This window comes from Rhincodon typus, chromosome 18 (genome assembly GCF_021869965.1).
Source record: "Rhincodon typus isolate 14 chromosome 18, sRhiTyp1.1, whole genome shotgun sequence".
Lineage (NCBI taxonomy): Eukaryota > Metazoa > Chordata > Chondrichthyes > Orectolobiformes > Rhincodontidae > Rhincodon > Rhincodon typus.
In genome coordinates, this window is record NC_063349.1 from 15538628 (window position 1) to 15563853 (window position 25226).

Below are 25226 nucleotides of genomic sequence, written 5' to 3' on the forward strand. Positions count from 1 at the left end.
TGGCCTGCTGTGTTCATCCAGCTCTGCACCTTGTTATCTAGATTCTCCAGCTTTTGCAGTTCCTACTATCTCTTCAGCAGGATCTTCTTTCCTGCAGAGCCACCTAGCCAAATCCAATTCTCAAGAGTTCATTTTTCCTCTGTCTAAACATTCAGGGGTAACTGGGGTATCTGATTAAACACAGCAAACTAGTTGTTTGCAAACTTTAGGTCAGCTTTCTTTACACTAACTTATATTTTTACTGAAACCTACCCATCTCCATTTAGAGAATAGCTCTGCTCTCAGCAATTTTCTCCATAGCACGTGCACATCTTTCTTACTTCTCAGCTGGATCAAAAGCCAAAGCATTATTTCAAAACATACAAAGGCATAATAAAACAAACTCAAAAATTTTAAAAATAAACTTTCATTCACCTTAAACTGAAACTAAGGGTTTTTAGTAAAAAATCAGCCTAGTGTCAACTTCAGGAATTTTCATGGATGTTTTCTTTCCAGCAGCTCAAGCAAGTATTCTCACACTATTCTCTGGCTTGGCTCATTAGCAATGGACCGTGTCTCTATGGTGCCCAACGTGTGCTGTGGTGCATTTACCAGAGACAGAAGTCTAGGTCACTGCTGGAACTTTCCAGATTTCCTGGTGCCATTTTTAAAAATGCAGTTGTGCACCAGGCCAAGTGACATCAGTCAGCTGCTGTCGTTCATGCTTCCCGAGTGTGAAAAGTTGACCCAGAGATGGCTAAGAATGGGAGGTTAGCCCACTGCTTCACCACCAGGAACCTGCAGGCCCTGGTTTGTGGAATGATGCAAACGAGGATCTTCTGCTTTCCTCAGGTTAATCCAGGAGATTATCGCACAATGCCCTGCCAGCCTGGTCTGAAGTTGCCACCCAGGTCAGTGTAGCGTCCATAGTCTGGAGAAATACTCCACGAAGCTTAAATGAGCTTCAGGGCTCTGCAAGGGGGAAGTGTTACCATCTACTCTTCGCTACTTCACACTCACTCTCTCTGCTAATGAACCCAACTCCTACCTTGGCTCACGGTCTACCACACTACTGAGTGCAACATCTTCCTTCACTCGCTGTCACCTACTCCAATCCCCATCCCCCCATACTAGTAACACAGTCATTCCGACCTGCATTGTGATGTTTTACGGTTGAAGTTGTGAAGTGAGCAGCTCCTGCACCTTATTGAACTTGGAAGGTGGTGAGACTTCGGGAACCAGGGTGGATCTTTCCGGCTGCAAGATATTGCTTGTAATTCACAGTAATTAGTTGGATAGCCCGGTGTTGTTTAATGTTGCGGTAAAGAGTGCTTGGGGCCAGGGGTTTTGGTCAACATGGTTGGTCAATACACAAGGTCCACACACAGCATCTTTTGTCTTTCACATGCAACATGTGCATTTAATACTGCTGACTTTCAAAGGGCCTCACATCACACAAAAATGGACTCTACCCAAAGAATAAAATATTTCCTCTGCCCACTCCAGGTGTGGCAACAGCACACTACATACTTGGAGGAGGATGGAAGACACAGAGGTCAACCTACAAAGCAAGTTGCAGGCTCAGCCTCTCAGTCAACACGATCGACGTTCATCTTTCCCATGTTCTCACGCAGCCCATTTCCTTAACTGTCCATCGCCCCACTTTTCCCTGAGCCCCAGGCATTAAGTAGTCATGCCAAACATAGTCATGCACTGACACCCCCCACCCAACTTTGATGCTGGCATGGTGGTTTCGATCAATGACCTCCCCACTCCTACAACAACCCTGGTCTTTCTGCAGTCTATCAACTCCCACCTTCACATGTCGAGACCCCCCCTCTCCACTTCACAATTCTTATTACCTCTGTATCCCAGAACACTGCCTCCAATCCCCACACAATGGACTTCCCCAGCCTCCCCATTGAATCAGTGGCCACTGATAAATTCCAGATGCCCAGGACTTACTATGGTGCACACTCATTGTCCAATGTGGAGAGACAGGCCCAACTGGTGAATTACCAGATTTCTGACTATGCAGCTCCATGGCTGACTTAGTACAAAGCCCCAGAGACACTGAATTAGATCTGCAGGTCTGACTATGGCCCATGTCAGACTGTACAGGTATGAAACCCCAGACCCTTGATGTTAAGCATCCAATTGACTGTGTCCAAGCCCCAGACTGATATCAGATGCTGCCTGCAACCTACCACGCTGGTACCCCCTGACTGAAGATTGTCTGTAGAATTTGAGACATGGCAATTCGGTTGAAGCACATACAGTGTGTTTACCATGTAGGCTGCTGGAACCCCGCTTGACTGATTACTGCTAACAACCATGGCATACTGCCTGGTTTTGTGTCTGCTCTAAGCAGCAAGGCAAGACAGAGGTAGTGTTAACCTTTTAAGTTCTGAATGAGTTGGGAAAACACAAGAAGGCAAGGCAAGTTAGAGATGGTATGATTATCCAAGTAGGAGCAGATTAAGTAAGTGAGGAGTCCAAAGTTTCAGCACGCTGGAGTCCATCGAGTGGGTGCTAGTCCCTGCACGCAAAGTATGCTGGCAGCAGCATTACAGTGGAAGGTGTCAGCGAGTGCCAAATTGCAGTATTAAAATGCAGAACTATGTTTTAAATGAGTTGGAGATGTGCATGATGATGCAATTAGGCTGGAATGTGTTTGATACCAACCTCTGTGGAACAGCGGCTGTAGGCATTAGGACATACGAGGCATACCTTGAGATGTTAAGATTACTGTCCAAGATGGAGCCCTGGAAGATCCAGCAGCGAGCTAGATCAGCCTAGTACTAACTCTAAATTTCACATGAAGAATTCTCACCATTTAGTTTCAATCTGGGGCATGGGAGAACACACATCAATGAGGTGTGATTCAATATTAATGAAATGCTAATGTTGGCAAATAGTTCAATACTTGGGTGCAGAGCTGAACTTTTTTTCCCCTGACATGAAGAATCTCATTTTTTTTGCCAATCTTGCTGCATTTTCCCAACTGATTCATCATGGCCTATGCCATTCAGGGGCTGTGAAGGTTCCACCCCAAAACTCTATAGTTTTTACACTGACATCCTCCTTGCCATCTTTGGAACTGCACAACACATCATCCCCACACTATCCGAAGCAAACGAGAAAGCTTAGCAGATGGTGAACATTGCGAAACAGGATCATCAAAAATCAATCCAATCTAGTGCAAATGCATACAAAGCAAATGAGGACAGCTGCATTTACTGAAGGCATGTAAAGTAGTATAATCCATTGACTAATGTCTACTGCTCTAGTAGACTACTTTTCCAATAGCTGAAAATCCACCAACTCAGAAAGTGTAACAGGAATGAGTTACAAAATCAAAATGAAATGATAGAAAACCTAAGCAAAACAAAAAGCTAAAATGCTGGAAATCAGAAACAAAAACAAAAACAGAAATTGCTGGAAAACCTCAGCAGGCCTGGCAGCATCTGTGGAGACAAAACAGTTCACACTTCATGTCCAGTGACCCTTCTTCAGGCCAGAAAATCTAATTTCACTTTGATAAAGCTGCCAACTCATTGCCAGAGCGGTGAGAAATTAGAAAGGGAGCAAATGTACATCACACTTAGCAAAGGTCAGCACGATTAGTTACTTGGGATCTCCTAGAGAAATTGCCACCTTGATTGTACATTGTGAAAATCAATAACCAGATAAATTTTCACACTTACTGAGGAACCGTATGCAACGAGAGAAGCTGCTTCATTGCAGACTACAGTTAATTCGGCAAATTTAACTAATCGAGCAAGGAACTGAAACAAAATCAGTGCCAGAAGTCAACCATTCATAGAGGCACAGAGCTTTACAGCATGGGAGATTCTCAAAATGCGTAATGGATTAGCAGCACATTTCCAAGAGCAGCAACACTACACAATGAACAGTCACTAGATGATCAGCCAAACACAATTCACACACATTCCCTAAAATACCTGAATGATATGTACAATGCATATTTTGGAACATACTAAATTGGAACAGGTCAGAGAAAGCAACTATGTTCCTGCATCAGAGATAGTAGGAACTGCAGATGCTGGAGAATCTGAGACAACAAGGTGCAGAGCTGGATGAACACAGCAGGCCAAGCAGCATCATAGGAGCAGGAAGGCTGACGTTTCGGGCCTAGACCCTTCATCAGAAATGGGGGAGGGGAAGGGGGTTCTGAAATAAATAGGGAGAGAGGGGGAAGATGGGAAGAGGAGAAGATGGATAGAGGAAGAGATAAGTGGAGAGGAAACAGACAGGTCAAAGAGACGGGGATGGAGCCAGTAAAGATGAGTGTAGGTGGGGAGATAGGGAGGAGATAGGTCAGTCCAGGGAGGACGGACAGGTCAAGGGGGCGGGATGAGGAAATGGGGGTGCGACTTGAGGTGGGAGGAGAGGATAGGTGGGAGGCAGGGACGAGGTGGGCTGGTTTTGGGATGCGGTAGGGGGAGGGGAGATTTTGAAGCTTGTGAAATCCACATTGATACCATTAGGCTCCAGGGTTCCCAAGCGGAATATGAGTTGCTGTTCCTGCAACCTTCAGGTGGTATCGTTGTGGCACTGCAGGAGGCCCAGGATGGACATGTCGTCTGAAGAACGGGAGGGGGAGTTGAAATGGTTTGCGACTGGGAGGTGCAGTTGTTTATTGTGAACCCAGCGTAGGTGTTCTGCAAAGCGGTCCCCAAGCCTCCGCTTGGTTTCCCCGATGTAGAGGAGGCCACAACAGGTATTTCTTTTGTAGACTAAGTGTGTGAAGAATTTGGAAATGATAGTGCTTTTTTTGTGCAAAGAGAATGTTTGAATAAATGCCTTTTTATAGCGTGGCTTGCCATGCTCACGTGACCTTAATATGCAAAAAGGGTTTAGGCTAGTGTCTATTTCACAAACAACATGGAACAATTATGACATAACATCAATTTTATTCCTTCTCAACTCCCTGCAGTCTTTGCCATGGTTGGTTACTCAGTCTTCCAATATCTTTCTTTTGCTGTCTGCTTAGTGAGACTTTCTCAGTTCCACTCTTACCGAAACAATCAAAGCCAGAGATTCTCCAGCAATACATTTCTTCCCAACCTGCACAAGTTCCTTTGCATCTCCCAAGGAACTATCTTTCACTTCCTCTTCATCTGCATACTCATCCTTTGTGAAATCTTCCAAAATAACAAAGTTAGGTTCCATATATATGTACACATCACTAAATACGTTCCCACCATAATATCTTTCAACCGTTTCATCGTTGTTGTGTTATGGACCTAAATAGCTCAACATAAAGCAACTGCTGATCATGGGCGTCATCTGTTCTGCGCAGTTCAGTGCTATACATCAGAATAGATTTAACATTTAGCATTGAAGATCTGTTGCTGAAAATTCTCAAAATGTCATGGTTTACAAAAAGCTAATAATGCACTTCAAAAAGGTCTGACTATATTTGGTCAATTTTGCAGTTGCTTACTTCTCAAAATGTTGATCAGAAATGGAGAAACAGTAGGTTTCTAGGATCTTTCGCAATTCAGCAAGCGATATTGTGCCAGTCCTTTCAGGATCGCTCTTCATTAAAGCCTTTTGCATGTCTTTCCAATTTTGATTAATTTTGTTACGGAGAAGATCTTCCACCTGGTTGAAATGTTGAGCATAAAATGTTTGTAGACAGAAGTTTGATAGTGCTATTAGACACAAACATCCCGTATGTGTACTATCATCCTTCTGAACTTCATAACTTTGACTCCTGAATTAATGTTAGTCAAAAGGTTGACACAGAGCATGTTAGTAATCCTTTTGTTACTTTTCAGTCTGTGCTTTTATTGGGTCTACAGGAAAACCACAAAAGAAATTTGACCAATGCTTTGAGCTTCTACTGAAACAGGCAAAATGGACCTTGGCTCAATATTTCATCCTTCAGTTAAGCAAAACTTTATTAATACCATGTTAATGATTGAGCTGAGATTATGTGTTCAAGTTTCAGAAAACACTGCAAAGCCACAAGCTGCTAACTAGAAGGAAATTTGACACTTGTAATGATCCTGGATTCATGGCCTTTTACTGTGTTCAACTGCTGTCAAAAATTAGCTGCTTGTAAAATAATAAGAGTCAGGTGTAGGATTTATCATTATTTTCAGTAAAGTATTGTCTGTGCAATGAACGTAACGTGGGAAGGAGTAGGGGAGTCAAACTAACTGGATTGTTGATTGAAGGAGACCTCAGAGATTCAATGGGACAAATGACTTCCTCTGTGCACTAGTACTCTGTAATTCTATGAAAAATGTTCTAATACAGAATAAAATAGAGACCAAATTGATTGAGATTACAAAGAATGTAGACAGTGTTGATAAAAAGAAACTATTCTCTTGGTGGAAGAGTTGATAACCAGGATTTAAAGGTGATTGTCAAAGAACCAATGGTGACACGAGATCAATTTTTTTTTTAAAACGCGAGTGGTTAGGGCCTGGAATGTACAGCCTGGCAGTGTAGTGGAGACAGGTTCAACAGATATCTTAAGGGGGCTTAGATAAGCACATGAAGACAGCTACAGGAAAAAGGGAGACAATTGGGACTAGTGGAGTTGCTCTTAGTAGAGTGACATAGACAAATCAGCCAAACAGCCTTCTTCTATACTACAACTTTTCAATGATTCTAGGAACTCCAATCAATTCTAGTAGCAGCAACCTGCACTTATCTTCTGGAATTGTCTGCCTAAAGGCAAATCTGACCCATAGTGCTACAACCTCCAACATGGGTAGGGCAAAGAGGGAGATCCTGAATCAACCCCAACCGGAATGGGGACCAAACCCCATGCTATTGGCACCAATCTGATATACATCACCATCCAGAAAATTGAGCCACACAGCTCCCCAGTCTGAGCAGCCGAAGAAACACATGCTGCTTCATGCATGCTGTAGTTCTGACCTCAAATTTGATTTTAGGCCCTTTTCCATTCATGCTCTACCTAGTCCTTTATTTATTGCTTCTAGGTCTGATCTGTGACATTCCAGCATCTGGACCTCTGAGCTGATGCCTGTTTCAGATTGCAGTGACACAGCCATCCTGTGATAGTAGCTGAGTGGGTCCTGGCTTCGGTTCTGATTCATCTGCATTTCTGTGAAAGCAGCAGTTGTCAGCTGAGAGCAAAAATGTTTTGTACAAATTTGCAGTTTCAGTTTCATTCAAACAACCCGTTTGTTACTGGTTATGTGACATAACATCTGCTTCTCACACCAATGCATAAATCTGTCAAACATTTTTATGGTTATGTGCTGGAGCTATTTATAGGCAATTAAATGTTTGAATAAGGCATGACTGACTTACAACACATTTGTACCTTTCTTGCTCTGAGTATTTGCTTATTAATAAATATAGTTTGACATGTTCACTCCAGAGATTCTACATCTGAAATCTCACTCAGAGTTAATTTGTACTAGGATTTTCTTTTCATGTAAATCACATCAATGCACAATAGAATTAAGACATATTGTCGGATCACACACCCTTAAATATTTTTAAAAAACTGATTTTATTTTTAAAATTACATCTATATAGCATCTATCATGCCCACAGGATGTTCCAAAGTACACTACAGCTTAGGTCATCCTCTCAAAGTGTTGTTACTATTGTAACATAGAAAATGCAGTAGTTAATTTGCGCACGGTTATCTCCCATAAACATTACAATAATGACCAAATAATCTATTTTTTGAATCTAATTGAGGGATAAATATTGTCAGAAGTCCAGCCATATGGTTCTTCTTCAAAATATTGCTATGTGATCTTTTATGTCTGTCAGAAAGAATTGATGGGGCTGCAGTTTAATAGTATAATTTGGATGAAATATCTCCAACAATGCAGCACTTCCTGTCATGCTCTGGCGTGTAACCTTTTGACTCAGATCAAGAGTGCAACCAAGAAAGTGACAGCAGACACTAATGAACATTGATGTTGAGACCTATATGCATAACTTGTAAAAACAAAATAATATAGAACATTTGACAGAAATAATTAGGTAGCATTAACTTACAGTCATCCACACTGCTTCCTCAGGAATACCTTTTTTAACTGTTGTAGCTCCATTCAAATAACTTTGATTCATCTAGTCAGGAAAACAGAAGATATAGTTGTACTGTCAAACTACATACTACAGACTTCATGGAATATTTCCGGAACAGAATTTTGAAGTTTTATGATCTCAGCTGATGTTACTACTGGATGACTCGGATCCCAGACTGAAATTTGGCTTTTTTTTTTTAGTTTTAGCAAAGTGACCTTTCACTGAAACACAAACATGAAAATGCTGCAGGTATGCAAAGAAAAAATTAAATAGAATAAACAAAAGAGAGTCACATTGCATGGAAACAGACCGTTCACTCTAACTCGTCCACGCTGACCAAGTTTCCCCAACTAAACTCGTCCCACTTGCCTGCTTTTGGCACATATCCTTCTAAACCTTTCCTATTCATGTACCTGCCCAAATGTCTTTTAAATGTTGTAACTGTATCTGCATCTACCATTTCCTCTGGCTGTTCATTCCACATATGAACCACCTATTGTGTGAAAAAGTTGCCCCTCAGGTCTCTTAAATCTTTCTCCTCTCACCTTAAAAATATGCTCCCGAGTTTTGAACGCCCCTACCCTGGGGAAAAGACCTTTGCTATTCAGCTTATCTATGTCCCCCATAATTTATAAACCTCTACAAAGTCACCCCTCAACTTCCTTCGCTCCAATGAAAAATGTTCAAGCGTATACTTATAATTCAAACCCTCTAGTCCTGGTAACATCCTGGTAAATCTTTTCTGAATCCCCTCCAATTTAGTAATATCTAATTCACATATAACATTAGTAAAGATTTTGAAACACACAATAAGCAACCTCCCATTAATTCCAACAGCACGCCTTTCCAGTACTCACACAGGAGAGAATTTCTTTCTCTATCACATTTATTTAAATTTACTTTCCACTCTTGAGAACCTGATAGACTTTCTCAGCTTGCAGTAACACCTCAGCTTGCAGTTTCTGCCAAACACTTCTGGTTGGCAAATTTCAAACTAAATACCTTACACTGAGGTTTCTTAACAGTTTTAAATAGTTTCTCTTTAGGAGAAACTTTTACACATCTAACATTAACCACAACTTCTGCAAACTGAAACCGAAAACCTTTCTTCAAGCTATGGATATTCTCCAAAGCCAAAAATGAAAGCACCATTCCAGATCACGCCAATTGCATGCATTACACTATTTATTTTGGAGAGTTTTTAAAATTCCCATTAGCTCTTAAGAATGACACCTCGCATGATTTTTTTTTTTAAACAAACCATGGCTTCAGAAAACCTTAGAGTTTAATTATTAAACCCCTTCTCTCACACACACAGACAAAATTCCATATGCCATTCACTCAAAATCAAATTCTAAAATGGTTTTACATATATGACATACCTTACATGACAAGACACATTAGGATTGATGGCAGGGAAGAGGCAAGCAAACAAGGAAAGAAAGAACAGAGGAGGGAAGAAAGAAAGTGTTGGTTATAGTTGTTTGGTTATGCAGCCTTGTGTATTGGGGAAATGATGACATTTTATTGGAGTTTTTACCTTGCACTCATCAGGATTTGTAAGAAATTTGCAAGAAATGTCAATGTGAAAGGAAAACAACATATCTCCTCTATGAGAAGAAATCGTTGATTAGTTGGTAAGTGGACTCTATTGACAAAATACCAGTAAATAGTGATTGATAGTTAACTGCCAAGCTTTGTTTAAATTTTCAACCAGGTAGTTTAATTGATTAGTCAAGGCCTTGTCCTGCGAATGGCTGTTATCTTTTTCTTCCAAGATTTTAAACAGATGCAGTGTGTATAAGGGCCTGCATATTAACATGTATGGCTTCTAGCACATGCAAGTTCACCATACTTTCAGCTCAATTAAAAAGAATCAGTCAAATGAGACCCATTTTTTGACGTCCTAGGCTTCCTACTCCTGCCATTCACAGTCTTACAAAGCCACTTCATAATTTATATTGTTATGAGGATGTAAATTCTGAAAGATTGTAGAAAAGGAATTCAATTCATGTTCTTTGGACGTATCTTGAGTAGTTGCTTTAAAAGATCAATGAAAGTACACTGTGGACATTGGAATTCTTTTTCAACAATGTTTCCTAGAAATCAAATGACTAGAAATAACTGCTAGCTTTGTTGTAGAACCTACAGCGGCTGTTTTGAACTTGGACTGGTCTGAAGAGATTCTTGCTTTAGTTGTAGTGGAGCCTACTAAGACCTAATTGAGTTGGAGAAAAGCCTGCTAGAAACCTGCTAAGAATGAGCCAAATTGGAGGAAAGCGTGGTACGAACTCTCTCATTTCTGAAAAGAAAACCGTCTACATCAGTTTAGGGTGAAACCTATTTATTCTTTTGACAGCATGATTGAATGAACACCTCAAGATTGTATTTCCTGAGTAAGCTGCGTCTGGAAGACTTCAGAGACAGCCACGCATGATAAGTGAATTGACCACAGATGCCAGTGTAAAAAACAATTTTATTTTTTGGACTGTAATAAGAATTAGAAAGGGAAAATATGCTGCTTTAAACTGAGGAACTTGTGGAAAAAGATGTTGCAGTTATTTAAAAATGAATCAATGGAATCCACTGTGAGTTATATCTAAAATGTTGCCTTACTCAAATGGTTGGGGAGGACTGTGTTCAGGGCAGTTTTGCCCAGAGACTGTCTTTTGATTGTTTTTTTTTTAGAAACAGGACCAGTATTCAAGAGAGGTCAGCATAGTTACAGTTTTTTGATTGGCTCCTGGGCGAGTAGTACAGCTGTCTGTGTGAACAATGCAGGGGAAACATCTAGCCCCCAAAAAGCAAGCATCTAAATCTCCTGTGTGGGAAGTAACAGAAAACCTCCTGGTAGCTATTCTCACTCACCATTTTCCTATAACCATCTCTCTACAAAATTCTCTTGTTGAGAATCTAAACTCAGGAACACTAAAATTATGAATCCTGAAGCAGTGAATGATATCCTGTAAATCAGGCTATCCACAACCATGTAACATTAGCAAATAATCAGAAGATTAGCAACTAGTCAGAAGCTGAAGTAGAACAATTCATCGACCGCTATGATCCAAACAAGTGCTAGAATTGTGCATCTCTGACATTTTTGTTTCTTTCCCACCTATAATATTTGTGTCTTGTTTTCTCTTGTTCTGCATCTGTTTGTATAAGTGTGACAAATTTTTAGAAGGGATAGAGATTAAGTTATAAGGATTTAAGTTAGCAATTCACGTTTCTTTCTTGCCATTAGTCAAAAATTATTTGATTGCAATAAATAGTGATTCATTTAGTTAATGAAAAGCTTGGTTTGCATACTATTTTAATCTGAATTAGAGAGGTAAAAGTGGGCAGTCCTATGCTTTGATCAAATGTTCACATTTGTGATAACTCCGAGAATAGTAGGACTTGATTTTCAGCATACTACCCAACAGAATCATGACACGACAATGTCAGAACAACAAACTGTGGAAAATCCTATACTTTATATGCTTGGAGAATGACAAACATAACCCCACTATTTAAAAAGGGAGGGAGAGAACAAAACAGAATTACAGACCAATTGGCCTAACACCAGTAGTGAGGAAAATACTACAGTCTGATAGCAGAATAATTGGAGAACATTGACGGGATTGAACAAAGACAGAATAAAACTCTAGATGTTGGAAATCTAAAAAAAAACTGAAATTGCTAGAGAAACTCAGCAGATCTGATAGCATCTGTGGAGAGAAAGCAGTCACCATTTTGGGTCCAACATCAGAACTGTTGATACTGTTTTCTCTCCATTTATGCTGCCTGACCTGCTGTGTTTCTCCAGCAATTTCTGTTTTGTATTGGACAAAACGAGAATGGGTTTCTGAATCACACAACAAATCTACTGGAGTTTTGCAGGACATAACTAGTAAAATAGATAATGCTAAACCAGTCGATAGGGTGAAGCTGGCTGTTTCACACTACCATTATTCAATAACAATATGAGTGGTGTTCACCATTAACAGGATGCTGTCATCAAGCCAGAAACACACAATGCCTCTCATACAAATGAATAATGTGGTATATGAATTTCAACCACTATGATGCTAGGTATGTAGGTCACACATTCCAAGAAGTGACTGATCATATCAAACAACATATCTCTTCAGCTGTTCACATCAAGCAAGGTACTGATCGTATCCAAATGACCTGTGTCTGCAAACCTCACAGCCCATTCTCTGAGTCATGTCTCAAGGCATTGGTTTGAACAATCAGAACTAACCACCCTAATTTAAAATTTAAACAAAGCTTGGTAGTTAATTGCTAGTCATAATTAATTGCTGCATTCTCCACAGCAACACCTGAATGAATCAGGGCTCACTTGCCAACCAATCAATACTCTCCTCCCACAGTATAAATGTTGTTTCCTCTTTATATTTGTATTTCTTACAAATTGTCAATTGGTTAGATGCATAGATTTCTATTCCTTTAGTTTACAGATAACTTTAAAGTAAGTGGTATGGTAATTAGTGTAGATGGAATCAGAAAGTTGCAGAAGGACAATGCCAGATGGAGTTAAATGTTCAAAACTATGGCTGACTGAGCTAATTTGTGTAAGTGAGAGGTCATCAATTTGAACCTAAGAAAGATAAAGTAGACGATTTAATAATGGCGAGAAACTATGGATTGTAGAGGCAGCAAATACATTTGGGCTCCAAAAACACAGATCATTTAAAAGTTAGTAAACAGGAGCTAAAGATAATCAAAAGATTAGTGAAAGTTTGCCATTGTCCCATGGTGCCAACTATGCTCCCGTTGTACAGAATCTCGATCGAATATAGTCTGTAGTGGACATTCCAATTCAGGAAGGATATCTCAATCTTAGAGAGGGTGTATTGCAAGAATGATACTGGGCTTAGAAAGTTAAAATAAAAGGTCTGGGAGGTGATCAGTAATATTTACACAATTACTGGTATTTTGAGCACATTGTGAATGGCTGCACCATCAAGCTCTGAATAATGCTCTGAATTATGTAAGTTTTGCTGTCAGAAATTTAATGCAAAACTCTCAAATTCTGTACAGTCATTGCTTATTCCAGATATTTGATTTTAGAGTGTGTTACAATTTTAATAATCCAGAATTTTCAGGGATTTTGATGAAAGATTGTCAAGATTGGTGTTGCTTCCCCTTTGAATTTGACTGCGGCTTCAAGATTAGTTGGAGTGCTGAATAACTTGAAAATCCTGAAATTGAGATCTGTGTTTCATTGCTCTATCACAGGCACACCATTGATCATGTGAAATTAATAACATAAGAACAGAAAGTGCTGGCTAAACCCAGCAGCATCTGTGGTAAGAGAAACAGAGTTAATGTTTCGAGTCCAGTATGACTATTTGGAACAAATTATTTATGTGAAATCACTTGATCTGGTGAGAACTTCCCATTTTTCTGCTGTCATATTGACATTAGAAACCCTGCTAAGAAGTTAAGTCTTGTTCAAAAGCGTACAACTGGGCTTTTAACAGCAAGCTGAGTGACAACTACCGCTGAATAAGTGATCTGGTTCTGAAAAATCATTTATATTTGCAAACTATTAAGTATCTCAATTAAAATAAATTACCAAATTTTTGAAAATATTTTTTAAATTTAAATTTGTAATTTTTTCTAAGTATTTGTTTCACGATGGCACCTCTCTTACTCTAACCTATCATGCATATCTCAGCTTTACTTCATGTTTCCCAACATTTTTAAACAGAGATTTGATTTTAGCATTTTTTGATTTCCTAGTTGACTGTCTGTCATGAATCACAATTTCATTCCTGTGCAGAAGGCGGCCATTTAGCCTATTGTATATGCATTAGCTCTCTGAATATTTTATCCTCATGTTAATCTCCTACCCTTTCCTTCTAACTCTGCACGTTATTTAAATAGAAACAATCGTCCAATACCCTCTGAATGTCTGAATTTCGCCTGACTCCACTGCACTTACAGGCAGGATATTCTAAGCCTTAACAACTCACTGGGTGAAAAAAAACATTCTCACCTTGAATTTGCTTCTTTCCCAAAACACTTTGAAACTGTGCTCTCTGGCTCACAATCAGTTTGAGTCGAAATGGTCTCTTCCCATCCACTCTGCCCAGGTTCCTCATGATTTTGAAAATTTCTATCAAATCTCCTCTTAGCCTTCTCCTCACCAAGAAAAACAGTCCCAACTTCTCCAATCTTATCTCATAACTGAATGTCCCATGCCTGGAACAGTTTTGTAAGCCTCTTCTGCATTCCTGCTACTGAACACATATCCTTCCTTTGGTGCAGTGCCCAAAACTGTACATAACACTCTAGCAGAGGTCTAACCAGTGTCTTAGTGTAATAGTAACTTTCATCATAACCTCCTCACTCTTCTACCTTACACCCTTATTTATCAAGCCTGGATTACTGTATGCTTTATTTACTCGTGTCTTGCCACCTTCAGTGACGTATGTATACATACCAGTCAGGTCTCTCTGCTCCTGCACACCCTTTAGAATAATACAACTTATTCTTTAATGGCATTAACTGCTTGGTCATCTTGATATCCCTGCAGCTTAATGATGGGAATCCCCATTAAAAATACTACAATCAATTACATGTCAAGGAAGTTTATGTTCTTGCTACCGTGATTACAAGACCTTCCAAAGTAGCTTTCTTTGAAGTCAACAGTGAGCATTCTTGTTTTGCCACTGACCACAACATCAAAACCATTATTCTTTTTCTCATTGTGTAACATGCTCTTTGGTGACCTAGGGCAGGCATGATGAATATTAGAAATGGAACAAGAAATCTTTAAAATGTCTTTAAAATTAGCTTCTACTGTAGTCCTCCATTCTCAAAAAAAACTTTAAAAGTTCTATAGTCTCTTCCCATAGGTCAGTGATAATGCGGAGTTCATTTATTTGGAATTACTGCCCCCTCCCTGTTCTCTGCACATGTGCACATCATTGTTCAGTTAGTTCAAGATAAATTGTTTTATATACCTTTTCTTCATCAGTTTCAGTTAAATCCAGGATCTGATTATAGTGAACAATCCCACTGTGCTCTGGGTCCAGCAACAGCATAAGATCCTTAACCTGTTTATCAGTTAGTCGTAACGGAACACTCTGCAGAATTCGACGCAACTCTCGTCTAGTGATTATACCTTTGTGATTCTGAGGAAGAACAAATTTTCTTGATTACAAATGCATTGAGCAATAATTTAAGATAAGGAACAATGGCAGACTCCAAAACTCAGATTCCTTACATTCCCTAAAACAAGTTCAGATTTTCTGTTTCAAGGCATTGCAAGATTGAAATACATTCTAATACCTCATTGCAATGGTCATTCAGAGCAAGCAAACAACAGTAACTTAAAACTTCTCAATACCTTCTTTAGTGCAGGGTATCTCTCCTGTAAGGATTTGTGTAGTTTCTGTAGAATGTCTCTACTCTTGCTCTTCTCAATTATCTTTCCAACAGGATCCACACTGTGACGGGACAAATGTCAATGTTCGAATAGATATAAATTCATGTTGAAAACTGAAGATAAAGTAATAAAGCCTGGAATTTGCTTGAAGATTTCAAAAAATATTTTAAACTGAGAAATCAGCACAACAAGCACCAAAAAGTTAAGATCACAGCCTTTCAAACAACTATTTTAATCAACAGAAAATAATATTTATAATAATATTTTTAAAATAAAAATAACTAATTAAACATGGAAAGTAATCACAAACTTACTGAAACTTCATTTCATGATTTTCTGATCTACAAGGGGCTGACTTTGGAGCATCTGTAGTACCAGGTATGGTTTCATCCTGCAAAGATCTACACAAAATTTAATATTAAGTCTGTTTTCTCTCCACAGGTGCTGCCAGACCTGCTGAGTTTCTCTGGCGCTTTCTGTTTTTATTTGTTTCAGATCTCCAGCATCCACAGTTCTTTTATTTTAAACAAAAGTCATCTTACATTTGCACAGTGTTGTCACTTTTGCGGACTGGATTTTACTGTAGCAAATTGGGCAAACTGTCATCCTCTGAGGCAAGTATAAAGTAGGGTATGATGACATCAGGTCGTTGTGCCTTCATGATTAAGGAAGGTGAGTGGCTGCAGAAATCGGAAACCTATCTATCATTTTAAAATTAATGAACACGTCCTAGGATTAGCCACTGAGCACGTGTGTGTGGAGCTATGTCATAATGACATCAAATCATATGATACTGGAACCTGAGTTTGTAGGGTTCTATCAATTCCTTGTGTATAGACATGTTTAATGAAGCCTGTTAATGGTCATTCTGATTAATGTAAACCTGGCGGGAGCAGCTTTGAACAGACTGATGAAACCAGATGCATGTGGTTAGAATGTGAGAGGTGGAGCCCAGAGACAGCACATTGCAAAGAGTGAAAAATGAGGCCAGCCCAGCATGCTGGCCCTAGAAACGGATGAAGAGAAACACAGCAGTGACAGGAAGCACCTAGTGATAGATTTCTAGCCCCACAAAGATGCAAAGGCCACACAAAGATAACCTGGCCGACTATCCATTTTCTCCTTGTTTACCCTATCCTTTGACATGTCTCTCTCTGGGCTCCGTCTCCATCTATCCACCCGCTTCTCCCCTTCTTCTCACCCCTCACCCACACTGCAACTTCAGCATAAATACCAATTTTTTCCCCAGCTGTTAGCAATTTTTATTAAGAGTCATCAGAATCGAAACTTTAACTCTGCTCTCTTCCCACAGATGCTGCCAGACTGGCTAAGTTTCTCTAGCAATTTCTTTTTTAGTTTCCTCACTGACAATGATGCACTTTACTTTCTGATCGAATTCCAGAAATATTCTTAACAGCAGAGTAGTTGCTGTCCCACTCCACCTCTGTTCTCATCCTCCAAATCAACCTACAAAAGTTTAAGAGAGCTGAGAATGCTATTGGGGTGGGGCTCATTTGATCTGCAAAGGACACTGTCATAACTGTCAGGCCACAGTGGCCACTGGCTATCCAGTGGTGGAGTTACCCATCTACGTTCAGACATTTTTCAAATTAAACATTTTCGCCTGAACTTTAGAGGCTGCTTCAATTGTGAAGTGCTGTCTCTCCCTCTGCAGCCCTCTGATAATGGGTTGCCAATATGTTTCTTATTGGCCAGACACATCAAGGGGTGGGAATTCATACAAGATTCCACCGTTAGGGCTCACAAAATGGAAAATCCTGCCCAAATAATTTACCGGCATATTTAAATGCCAGTCCAATACAAAATGTTCAAACTGTTGTCAAATGCTATCAAAACTTCAAATGCATAGGTGCTGGTTGAAAATATGTGAATCACCATTGCCACAACCTATCCCGTTCACACAAAACCGTAATCTTGTTCAACTTTTTTTTTTACAAATTTTCTCGAAAGCATAAAGCAACTTCAAAATAAAACTAGCACAGTGGAATCAAGAAAAGCCGCAAAATTGTAAAGACAACCTGGTTTTACTGACCCACTTTCTACTACCTTGAGAAACAAGCAACTGGCATTTAACTGGCATTAGCAATTACAGGAAAAACAGCAGATTACTACAAACAATTAATAATCTTACAATCCTAAGGGATAGACCTACTTGTCACTTTGCTGCATTGGGATGGCCCATCTATTCTCCATTGCTGTTGATTCTGTCAAACTGAGTAAAAATGGTTTCCATGCAATTTTGCCAGTAGGTTTAATATTGATTCTGAACCAAAAGACAAAATGTACAACAATGAAAGGAAATCTTGAATTAAAGCTCATTAAAACTATTGATTCTACGGATCATGTAAATTAGGCCCCTCAAGGATTTTACCTCAACCAAATACTTTCTTGTAGAAACACATACAGATAAAATATGTATTGTTTTAAAGTAATCAAGTAAAACATTTGGAATATATTTGTTTAACCATACAATCTGAATTCTTCAAATAGGACTGGATCAAATTCCAATTGTAACTCATCCATTGCCCCAAATGTACATGTATAATGACACTTTGTTGATGATTAAACTAGTTTTTTTTAGTACAAGCCATCACTCAGGGGCTAGGTGACACAGTTAGATGGGAATGATAGACTACTGATTGTCCTTCACAGCCAAGACATCTCTGGTCAGGCAGCATGTGGTGTCTCCTAATACACTTCAAAGTCACCTCAAGTAACTAGTGAACATCAAAGTCTTTTTGGGGCCACGAAATAACAACATAATTTATTTTCACAATCAATCCATTCAATTTTATTCATCAATGTATTTTAGTTAATCATTTGTGCACCTTTAAAAAGGGTTCATTTGATAAAGATCAGCCAAATGACCATATCAAAGTAAGCAAGTGTAATGAAGGTTTAAAATATATTATAATTTGGAAAGTTAGGTTCTAAAGTAGAGGTAAACAGGTTTTGTTGCTCAGTTCTATGAAGGTGATTTTTTTTTTTGAAAAGTCAAACTTTTTTTAAGCTGTGTGTCAGAACAGTTTTCTTCCAAGATATCTTGTGACTTAGGCTAAATGACGAGAGAAACTACCTGGTGAGACAATTGCTTAAAATTTACTTATTTAAGATTTATCAGCCAGAGCACAAGTAGGGCTACACGCATTCCTAGCACAGAAACAAAATTCCAGACCAGAAGGGCATTTAGTTTTGGCTCTGTTCAAAACTAAATCAAATTTCAATCAATAACTTGATTGCTAAAACAATCAAGTAGACATGCAGGAAAAACCACTGAGTTTTTATTTAGAGTACAGTGAGTTAGTTTGTGCCTGTCTCAGGACACTCAGTAAATGAGTGAATGACATCTGGTGAATGTGCAGAAATTTAACAAAAAGAGATGTTTGTAACCTCAGTATTTAGCTAAGAAATTAAAACGTGAAAACAAGTGATATTTCATTGGGGTCAAGCGTATGTAAAAGATATTGCTGAGAAAAAGGACTGAACCTTTTACTTTGCCATTTACAAGATCATTCCAAATTGTGTTATACGTGTAGTTTTATTTTATCTTATGTAATAAACTTACGGTAAGAAGTACATTTGCAGTCTCTCATAAATGTGTTCTGGGACTGACCACTATGGTAACCAAGTTGAAAAACTAAAACTTATGGTATATTAAGCCAGGTTTCACTCTGGGATCTGACTAATCTAGTATTACCATAACACAAATGGGTTCAAGCCAATCTAGACTAAGGAATGAAAACCTACATTGTCTATTCACTGCATGCATCATTAAGAGACTGATCAGTCTAATTTCAAGTGAGCATGTACCCAGAAACAAAAATGAGAAGCCTGAATTTGACAAAGATCATGGGAAGCAAGACAAGTAACAAATCCACTTGATTATGCTAGTAATAGTCCCAGATCTAGATCATTAATGTCTAGGCATTATCTGCATACTGGAACATAGCTGAGAGCAGGTTCTATGCATTAACAGGCTGTCACCAGCTATCCCAAAGACAATGGTACATCTGCAGAGGAGCGAATAAGATGAAGGGTCAGTAGGTGAACTGTCAAATTTACTATCCATGCTACTATACGGTCTTGGTCCACTTATGAGTAATGCAGTCCAGAGATTGCATCTGGGACTTCTCTAGTGTGCGTGTGACTGAATTATCTATGACAATAGCCAGCTAATTCCATCAGAGGAATGCACTGTCGTTCACTGCAGCTATTCTGCACCCCACTATATCCATATCAAAAAAAGTACTGTTTTATGACTCACTTATGCTGCATTAACTTCAGATAATTAATTTCAAGATAAAAAAATGTCACAGTCGGGGTCATAGAGATTCACAGCAGCGAAAAAGGCTGTTCAGCTCATCAGGTCTGTGCTGGAAACAACCAGCTCCAGTAGATTCTAATTCTAATTCCATTATCCAGCACTTGGCCTATAGCCTTGTATGCCTTGGCACTAGAAGCGTACAATAAACATTTCTTAAATGTTATGACAGCTTCAGGCTCTATACATCACCCATAGATGTAGTGAGTTCTAGATTCCCACCAGCCGCTTGGTGAAAACATTTCTCATATCCCCTCTAAACCTCCTTTGAGTCATGGAGTTGTAGAGATGTACAGCACGGGAACAGACCAATCAGTCCAACTCGTCCATGCTGGCCAGATATCCTGAAGTAATCTAGTCTCATTTGCCAGCATTTGGCCCATATCCCTCTAAACCCTTCCTATTCATATACTCATCCAGATGCCTGTTAAATGTTGTAATTGTACCAGCTTCCACCACTTCCTCTGGCAGCTCATTCCATATACGCACCACCTTCTGCATGAAGAAGTTGCCCCTTAGATCCCTTTTAAATCTTTCGCCTCTCACCTTAAACCTATGCCGTCTAGTTTTGGACTCCCCAACCTCTGGGAAAAGACCTTGTCTATTTACCCTGTGAATGCCCCTCATGATTTTATAAACCTCTATTAGGTCACTCCTCAGCCTCCAACACTCCAGGGAAAATAGCCCCAGTTTATTCAACCTCTCCCTCTAGCTCAAACCCTCCAACACTGGCAACATCCTTGTAAAACTTTTCTGAACCCTTTCAAGTTTCACAATATCCTTCCGAAAGCAGGGAGACTAGAATTGCACAGTGTTCCAATAGAGACCGAACATTGACTTATCTTAAATCCTTGCTCCTCGGTCATTAAACTCTCCTCCAAAGGAAAAAGTTTGTTCCTGTCTATGCCTCTCATAATTTCATGCATCTCAATCTGCTTCTCCCACACCGCCCACCTCATTCTCCTCTGCTCCAAGGAAAACAACTCCAGACTATCCGATCTCCTCTGCACCCTCTCCAGTGCAATCACGTCATTCCTATAACATGGATCCCAGAACTGCAGACAATACTTAACCAATTTTTATTCGGTTCCAGCAACAACTTACCTGCTCTTAAACTCTATGCCTCAGCTAATAAAGGCAAGTATCCCATTTGCATTTTTAATCGCTTTATCTAACTGTCCCACTACCTTAAGGGACCAATGGACATGAGCACCAAAGACCCTATGATCCTTGGTGCTTCCCATGGTCCTACCATTCATCGTGTAATGTTGGATGAACAACTGTTATTGATAATGAGCACTTAGTTTAAGACAGAAAAAAAGCAATTGATGGTATAATTGTTTGACTTATAGCAACATTAAAGCTAGGGGTAAAAATATAAACAATTGATAGAATATAGATCAAGGGGGATCAAAACTAATGCTGTGAATGACTAGTATGAAGGTAAGATTATCTACAGTGTAATCGTAAATAACATTGCATTTGGACTGATGCTTTCTTTGATGTTTCTAGGTAAAGTGTACACCATAACTTGGTATTAACTGGTAGCCACCAGAGATTTCAGCCATTAGTTAGGCTTTGTATAGACAACAAAATATGTTTGCAATGTTTAACAGAACAGTATTGCAAAAACAAACTACAATCGGTACCAAGATTTTAAAAAAATGCTTAGAATCCTCAGAAAACATTTCTAAACATAATCAAAATACTATTTAAGGTATGGTCCCTCTCATCTCACCTATCCATCAGGCGATCAAAGATTTCGTTGCTCAGAGGAAACACAAAATTGTTGAAAATTGCTTTGAGGTCTTCCACTGAAATTAAACCACTTTTGGTCTCATCAAAAGCCGCAAACACCTGCAACAAGCCCTGATAGTTGGTTCGCACCTGGGAATAAAAGAGGAGCAGGCTGCTAACTCTACTTTTTTAAATCAAACAGCATCACACAATATTAAAAATTACATTTAAAAATGGAAATGGAAACCTGTGGGCATTGAACGTAACAACAAAAGGATTGAGAGAAGTTAACCGTACAGGCTGTTCAACAAGATCCCGTTTGATCTTTGAACTCAATTCCACTTCCCTACTAAACTTTCCTAAAGTACAAACATCTATCAGCTCTGAATATACTTGACAATCAAGTATCCTAGCCCAATGTGGCAGGAAATTCCAAAGATTAATAAATGTCTGAGGTAACAAATTCTTCCTCATCTCAGATTTAAACAAATCAGCCCTCATCCTGAGAACATGTTTTCCCCCACACACTGTTATCTAGACTCTCCATCCAGAAGGAATAAACTCTCAGTACCTAACCTGATTCCCTCAGAATCTTATAAGTTTCCACGAGTTCACTTCTCATTCTTCTATTCCAGAGATAGGTCCAATCTACCCAACCGGTCATTAGAGAACAGCTCTCTCATTCCAGGAATCAATCTTGTAGGTTTGTGGATTTGCATAACTTTGCTTTTACCATATTTGAATTTTCTATCTGTAACTTGTGTAAATTGAACATGCACCCACTAATTTGTTTCTGTGTGATGGTCTTAATTGCAGATTAAGTAGCAAAATCTCAGCCGTGATTTAGGACTAAAGTGGAAACTTGATCAGAAAGCAAACAACTGAGTGACACAAATACTATGGAGCAGATCAAAAAATACCTTGCAATGTGGATTGGTTAGCAACTTATCTGAGAAGAACAATTACTCTAACATCTTTTAATTAATTTATTACACAACACAAACTATTACATTTTGGGGTACTTGTACATGTTCCTATATGCAGTGGAATAACAAAATGACTTGTGCACAAAATAAAATCTAACTTCAGCATGGCACTCTAGCCATCTCCTCCTTCCCACTGTCTCCCATATTTCCCGAAGATAACTTGTACTGAGATAGTTTTCACTTATGCCAACTAATCCTCCAGTCCTCTGGGTACTTCTAACATAAGTTGCATTGGGAGCGCTAGCTAGTTATCAATCATGCAACATCACACCCAAGTCTCTCTCAATGTATCTATAAATGCAAACCTTCAGAGTAACCACTGATTACTTCTGAATAAATCAGAGTGACCAAATTTTACTAAAAAAACAGCTAAGTGTCAATTTCAGGGAGTTTCACAAGGGTTTACCTCGAGTTATCTCACACAATTCTCTGCTGCTCACCTCAATAAGTATGGACAATGCCTCTACAGCATCTCACTTATGCCATCGTGCATTCACTAGTGGCGGATGTGCTCACTGCTGTAGGACCTTCTGGGATTCTCATTGTCATTGCCAAAGCCTAGCTGTGCACCATATCAGGTGCTGCCAGTCAGGATTAGGCCTTCACAGTAAATGTAGTGAGATCGAAATGGAAAAGAAAAGCTTCTGACAGCACAAGTGGCACAGGTGACACTTCTTTTGAAAAAGCAGAGCACATTCATAAACGTATTGCCTCTTTCTATCATCATCTGACTGACTGACCATCAGTCTAATTACAACTACAAGCAAGAAGCTAGAGAAGATACCTGTCCTTAAACTCATTCCATGATGGAACCCTGTCTGAAGCAGTGCTACTCTTCATCTCATACCCATCGTAGCATTAAATCACGTCATTTTTGAATGTGAATCATCACACTTTGTAAAACCTTCAAACAGTTGTTTATGGTAATTCTTATTAATCAACAAGAAAAGCAAAGGAACAACAAACAAAAATGCTGTATTTGCTTCTGGGACTAAACAGGGCTGTTTGCCTTTTGAACACGAACAAATTTACAATCACCGAATGGTGACATCACTAAACTCAGATCTGTTTGAGGTGGGCGTCTATTAATTGCTAATAAAAACCAAAAGAACTGCAGATGCTGTAAATCAGAAACAAAAACAGGATTTTCTGGAAAAGCTCAGCAGGTCTGGCAGCATCTGTGAAGAGAAATCAGAGTTAACACTTTGGGTCCAGTGACCTGAACCTGAGGAAGGGTCACCGGACGTGAAACATTAACTCTGATTTCTCTTCACAGATGCTGCCAGACCTGCTGAGCTTTTCCAGCAACTTCCGTTTTTGTGTTTACTAGGCGCTGTCTGGCTTGTTGTGCCTGATGCTGCTTCACTCTATCATGGTGAAGGTGATGTTCCTCCTGTTCAATGTCCTCATCTTCCTCCTCAGAAGAATGTTGCCACTCTCCCAGCTCTTCAATGTCCATTATATCCTCCCTTTGCCTGATCCAGTTCTGCTGAGCACAGGATGCAAGGCTTTTCCAGTATTCTGTCTTTCAGCCTTTCACCTGCTCCATGACGGCCTTGCTGGAAGAATGGACTACACTGTATCTGTAATCAGCCTCATGTGGGGGACTGCATAATAGAATTGTCAGCTCAGAGTGTGGACGATAGTCTTGCTCTCCGAGTAGCCATTCAACACTTGAAATGAAGAACTGACAGTTCTCAAGGCAGCTTCCAGAGTACCTGGGGCAGATATCTAAGATGTGGAAACAATGATCACAGAAGACTTGTACATTGACCAAATGAAACAATTTCTATTGAAGAAGTTAGCTGCGTAATGAAAAGCCCCTCTCACTGTGATGTGTATACAATCTATAGTGCCCTATACCTGGGGAAAGCCAGCTATGTTGGCTTACTGCAGAGAATGGAGAAACAGAATCTGAACGGATAGAGATCTGATCACTTCTCTGCATTTGGCTCCCAGCCCCAAGCTGTCCATTTACCTAACAACCAATATCACAGTTGTTGGCAGGCAAAAGGCCTCTGTTATTGATAACTGATAGAACAACCATAGTCATGGTCACAGTCCAGTCAACATCATCTTACCAACCAAAACTCCACCAACACAGAAGGCCTTGGCTCCAGTTCGTCTGCAACTTTAATTTTCAATACTTCTTGTTCCTATAGTTGTTTAAATTATGTTTGCCATAAGTGTCAGGTTATTTGCTTTTTAGAACATACAGCAATCCTTGAAAACATAGATAGAGTCATTGAGTCATACAGCACAGAAACAGATACTTCGGACCAACTTGTCCACACTGACCAGCTTTCCTAAGCTGAACTGCATTTGTCCCTTATCCCTCTAAAGCATTCCTATCCATGTATCTGTCCAAATGTCTTTTAAACATTGTAATTGTACCCACCTCTACCACTTCCTCTGGCAGCTCATACCACATATGAACAACTCTTTACGTACAAAAAGTTGCCCCTCAGGTCCCTTTTAAATCTTCCCCCTCTTAACTTAAACCTATTGTCTCTAGTTTTGGATTCTCCTATCCTGGGGAAAAGAGCTTGACTATTCACCTTATCTATGGCCTCCATGATTTTGTAAATCTCTATAAGGTCACCCCTCAGCCTCCTACAGGGAAAGAACTCCCAGATTATCCAGCCTTTCCTTATAACTCAAACCTTCCAGTCTCAGTAACATCCTTGTACATCTTTTTTTGCACCCTTTGCAGTTTAATGACATT

At 39.5% G+C, this 25226-nt stretch overlaps 1 protein-coding gene across 1 annotated transcript in view; it reads right to left on the reverse strand.

The window, feature by feature from the left end:
* The window catches only part of efcab6 (EF-hand calcium binding domain 6), a 91467-nt gene that overhangs the window by 49456 nt on the left and 16785 nt on the right, over positions 1-25226 (reverse strand). The window contains 7 exon segments of the mRNA XM_048607779.1: positions 5450-5610; positions 8005-8076; positions 15012-15182; positions 15398-15497; positions 15751-15837; positions 17589-17720; positions 21517-21665. Coding sequence (XP_048463736.1) covers positions 5450-5610; positions 8005-8076; positions 15012-15182; positions 15398-15497; positions 15751-15837; positions 17589-17720; positions 21517-21665 — 872 coding nt within the window.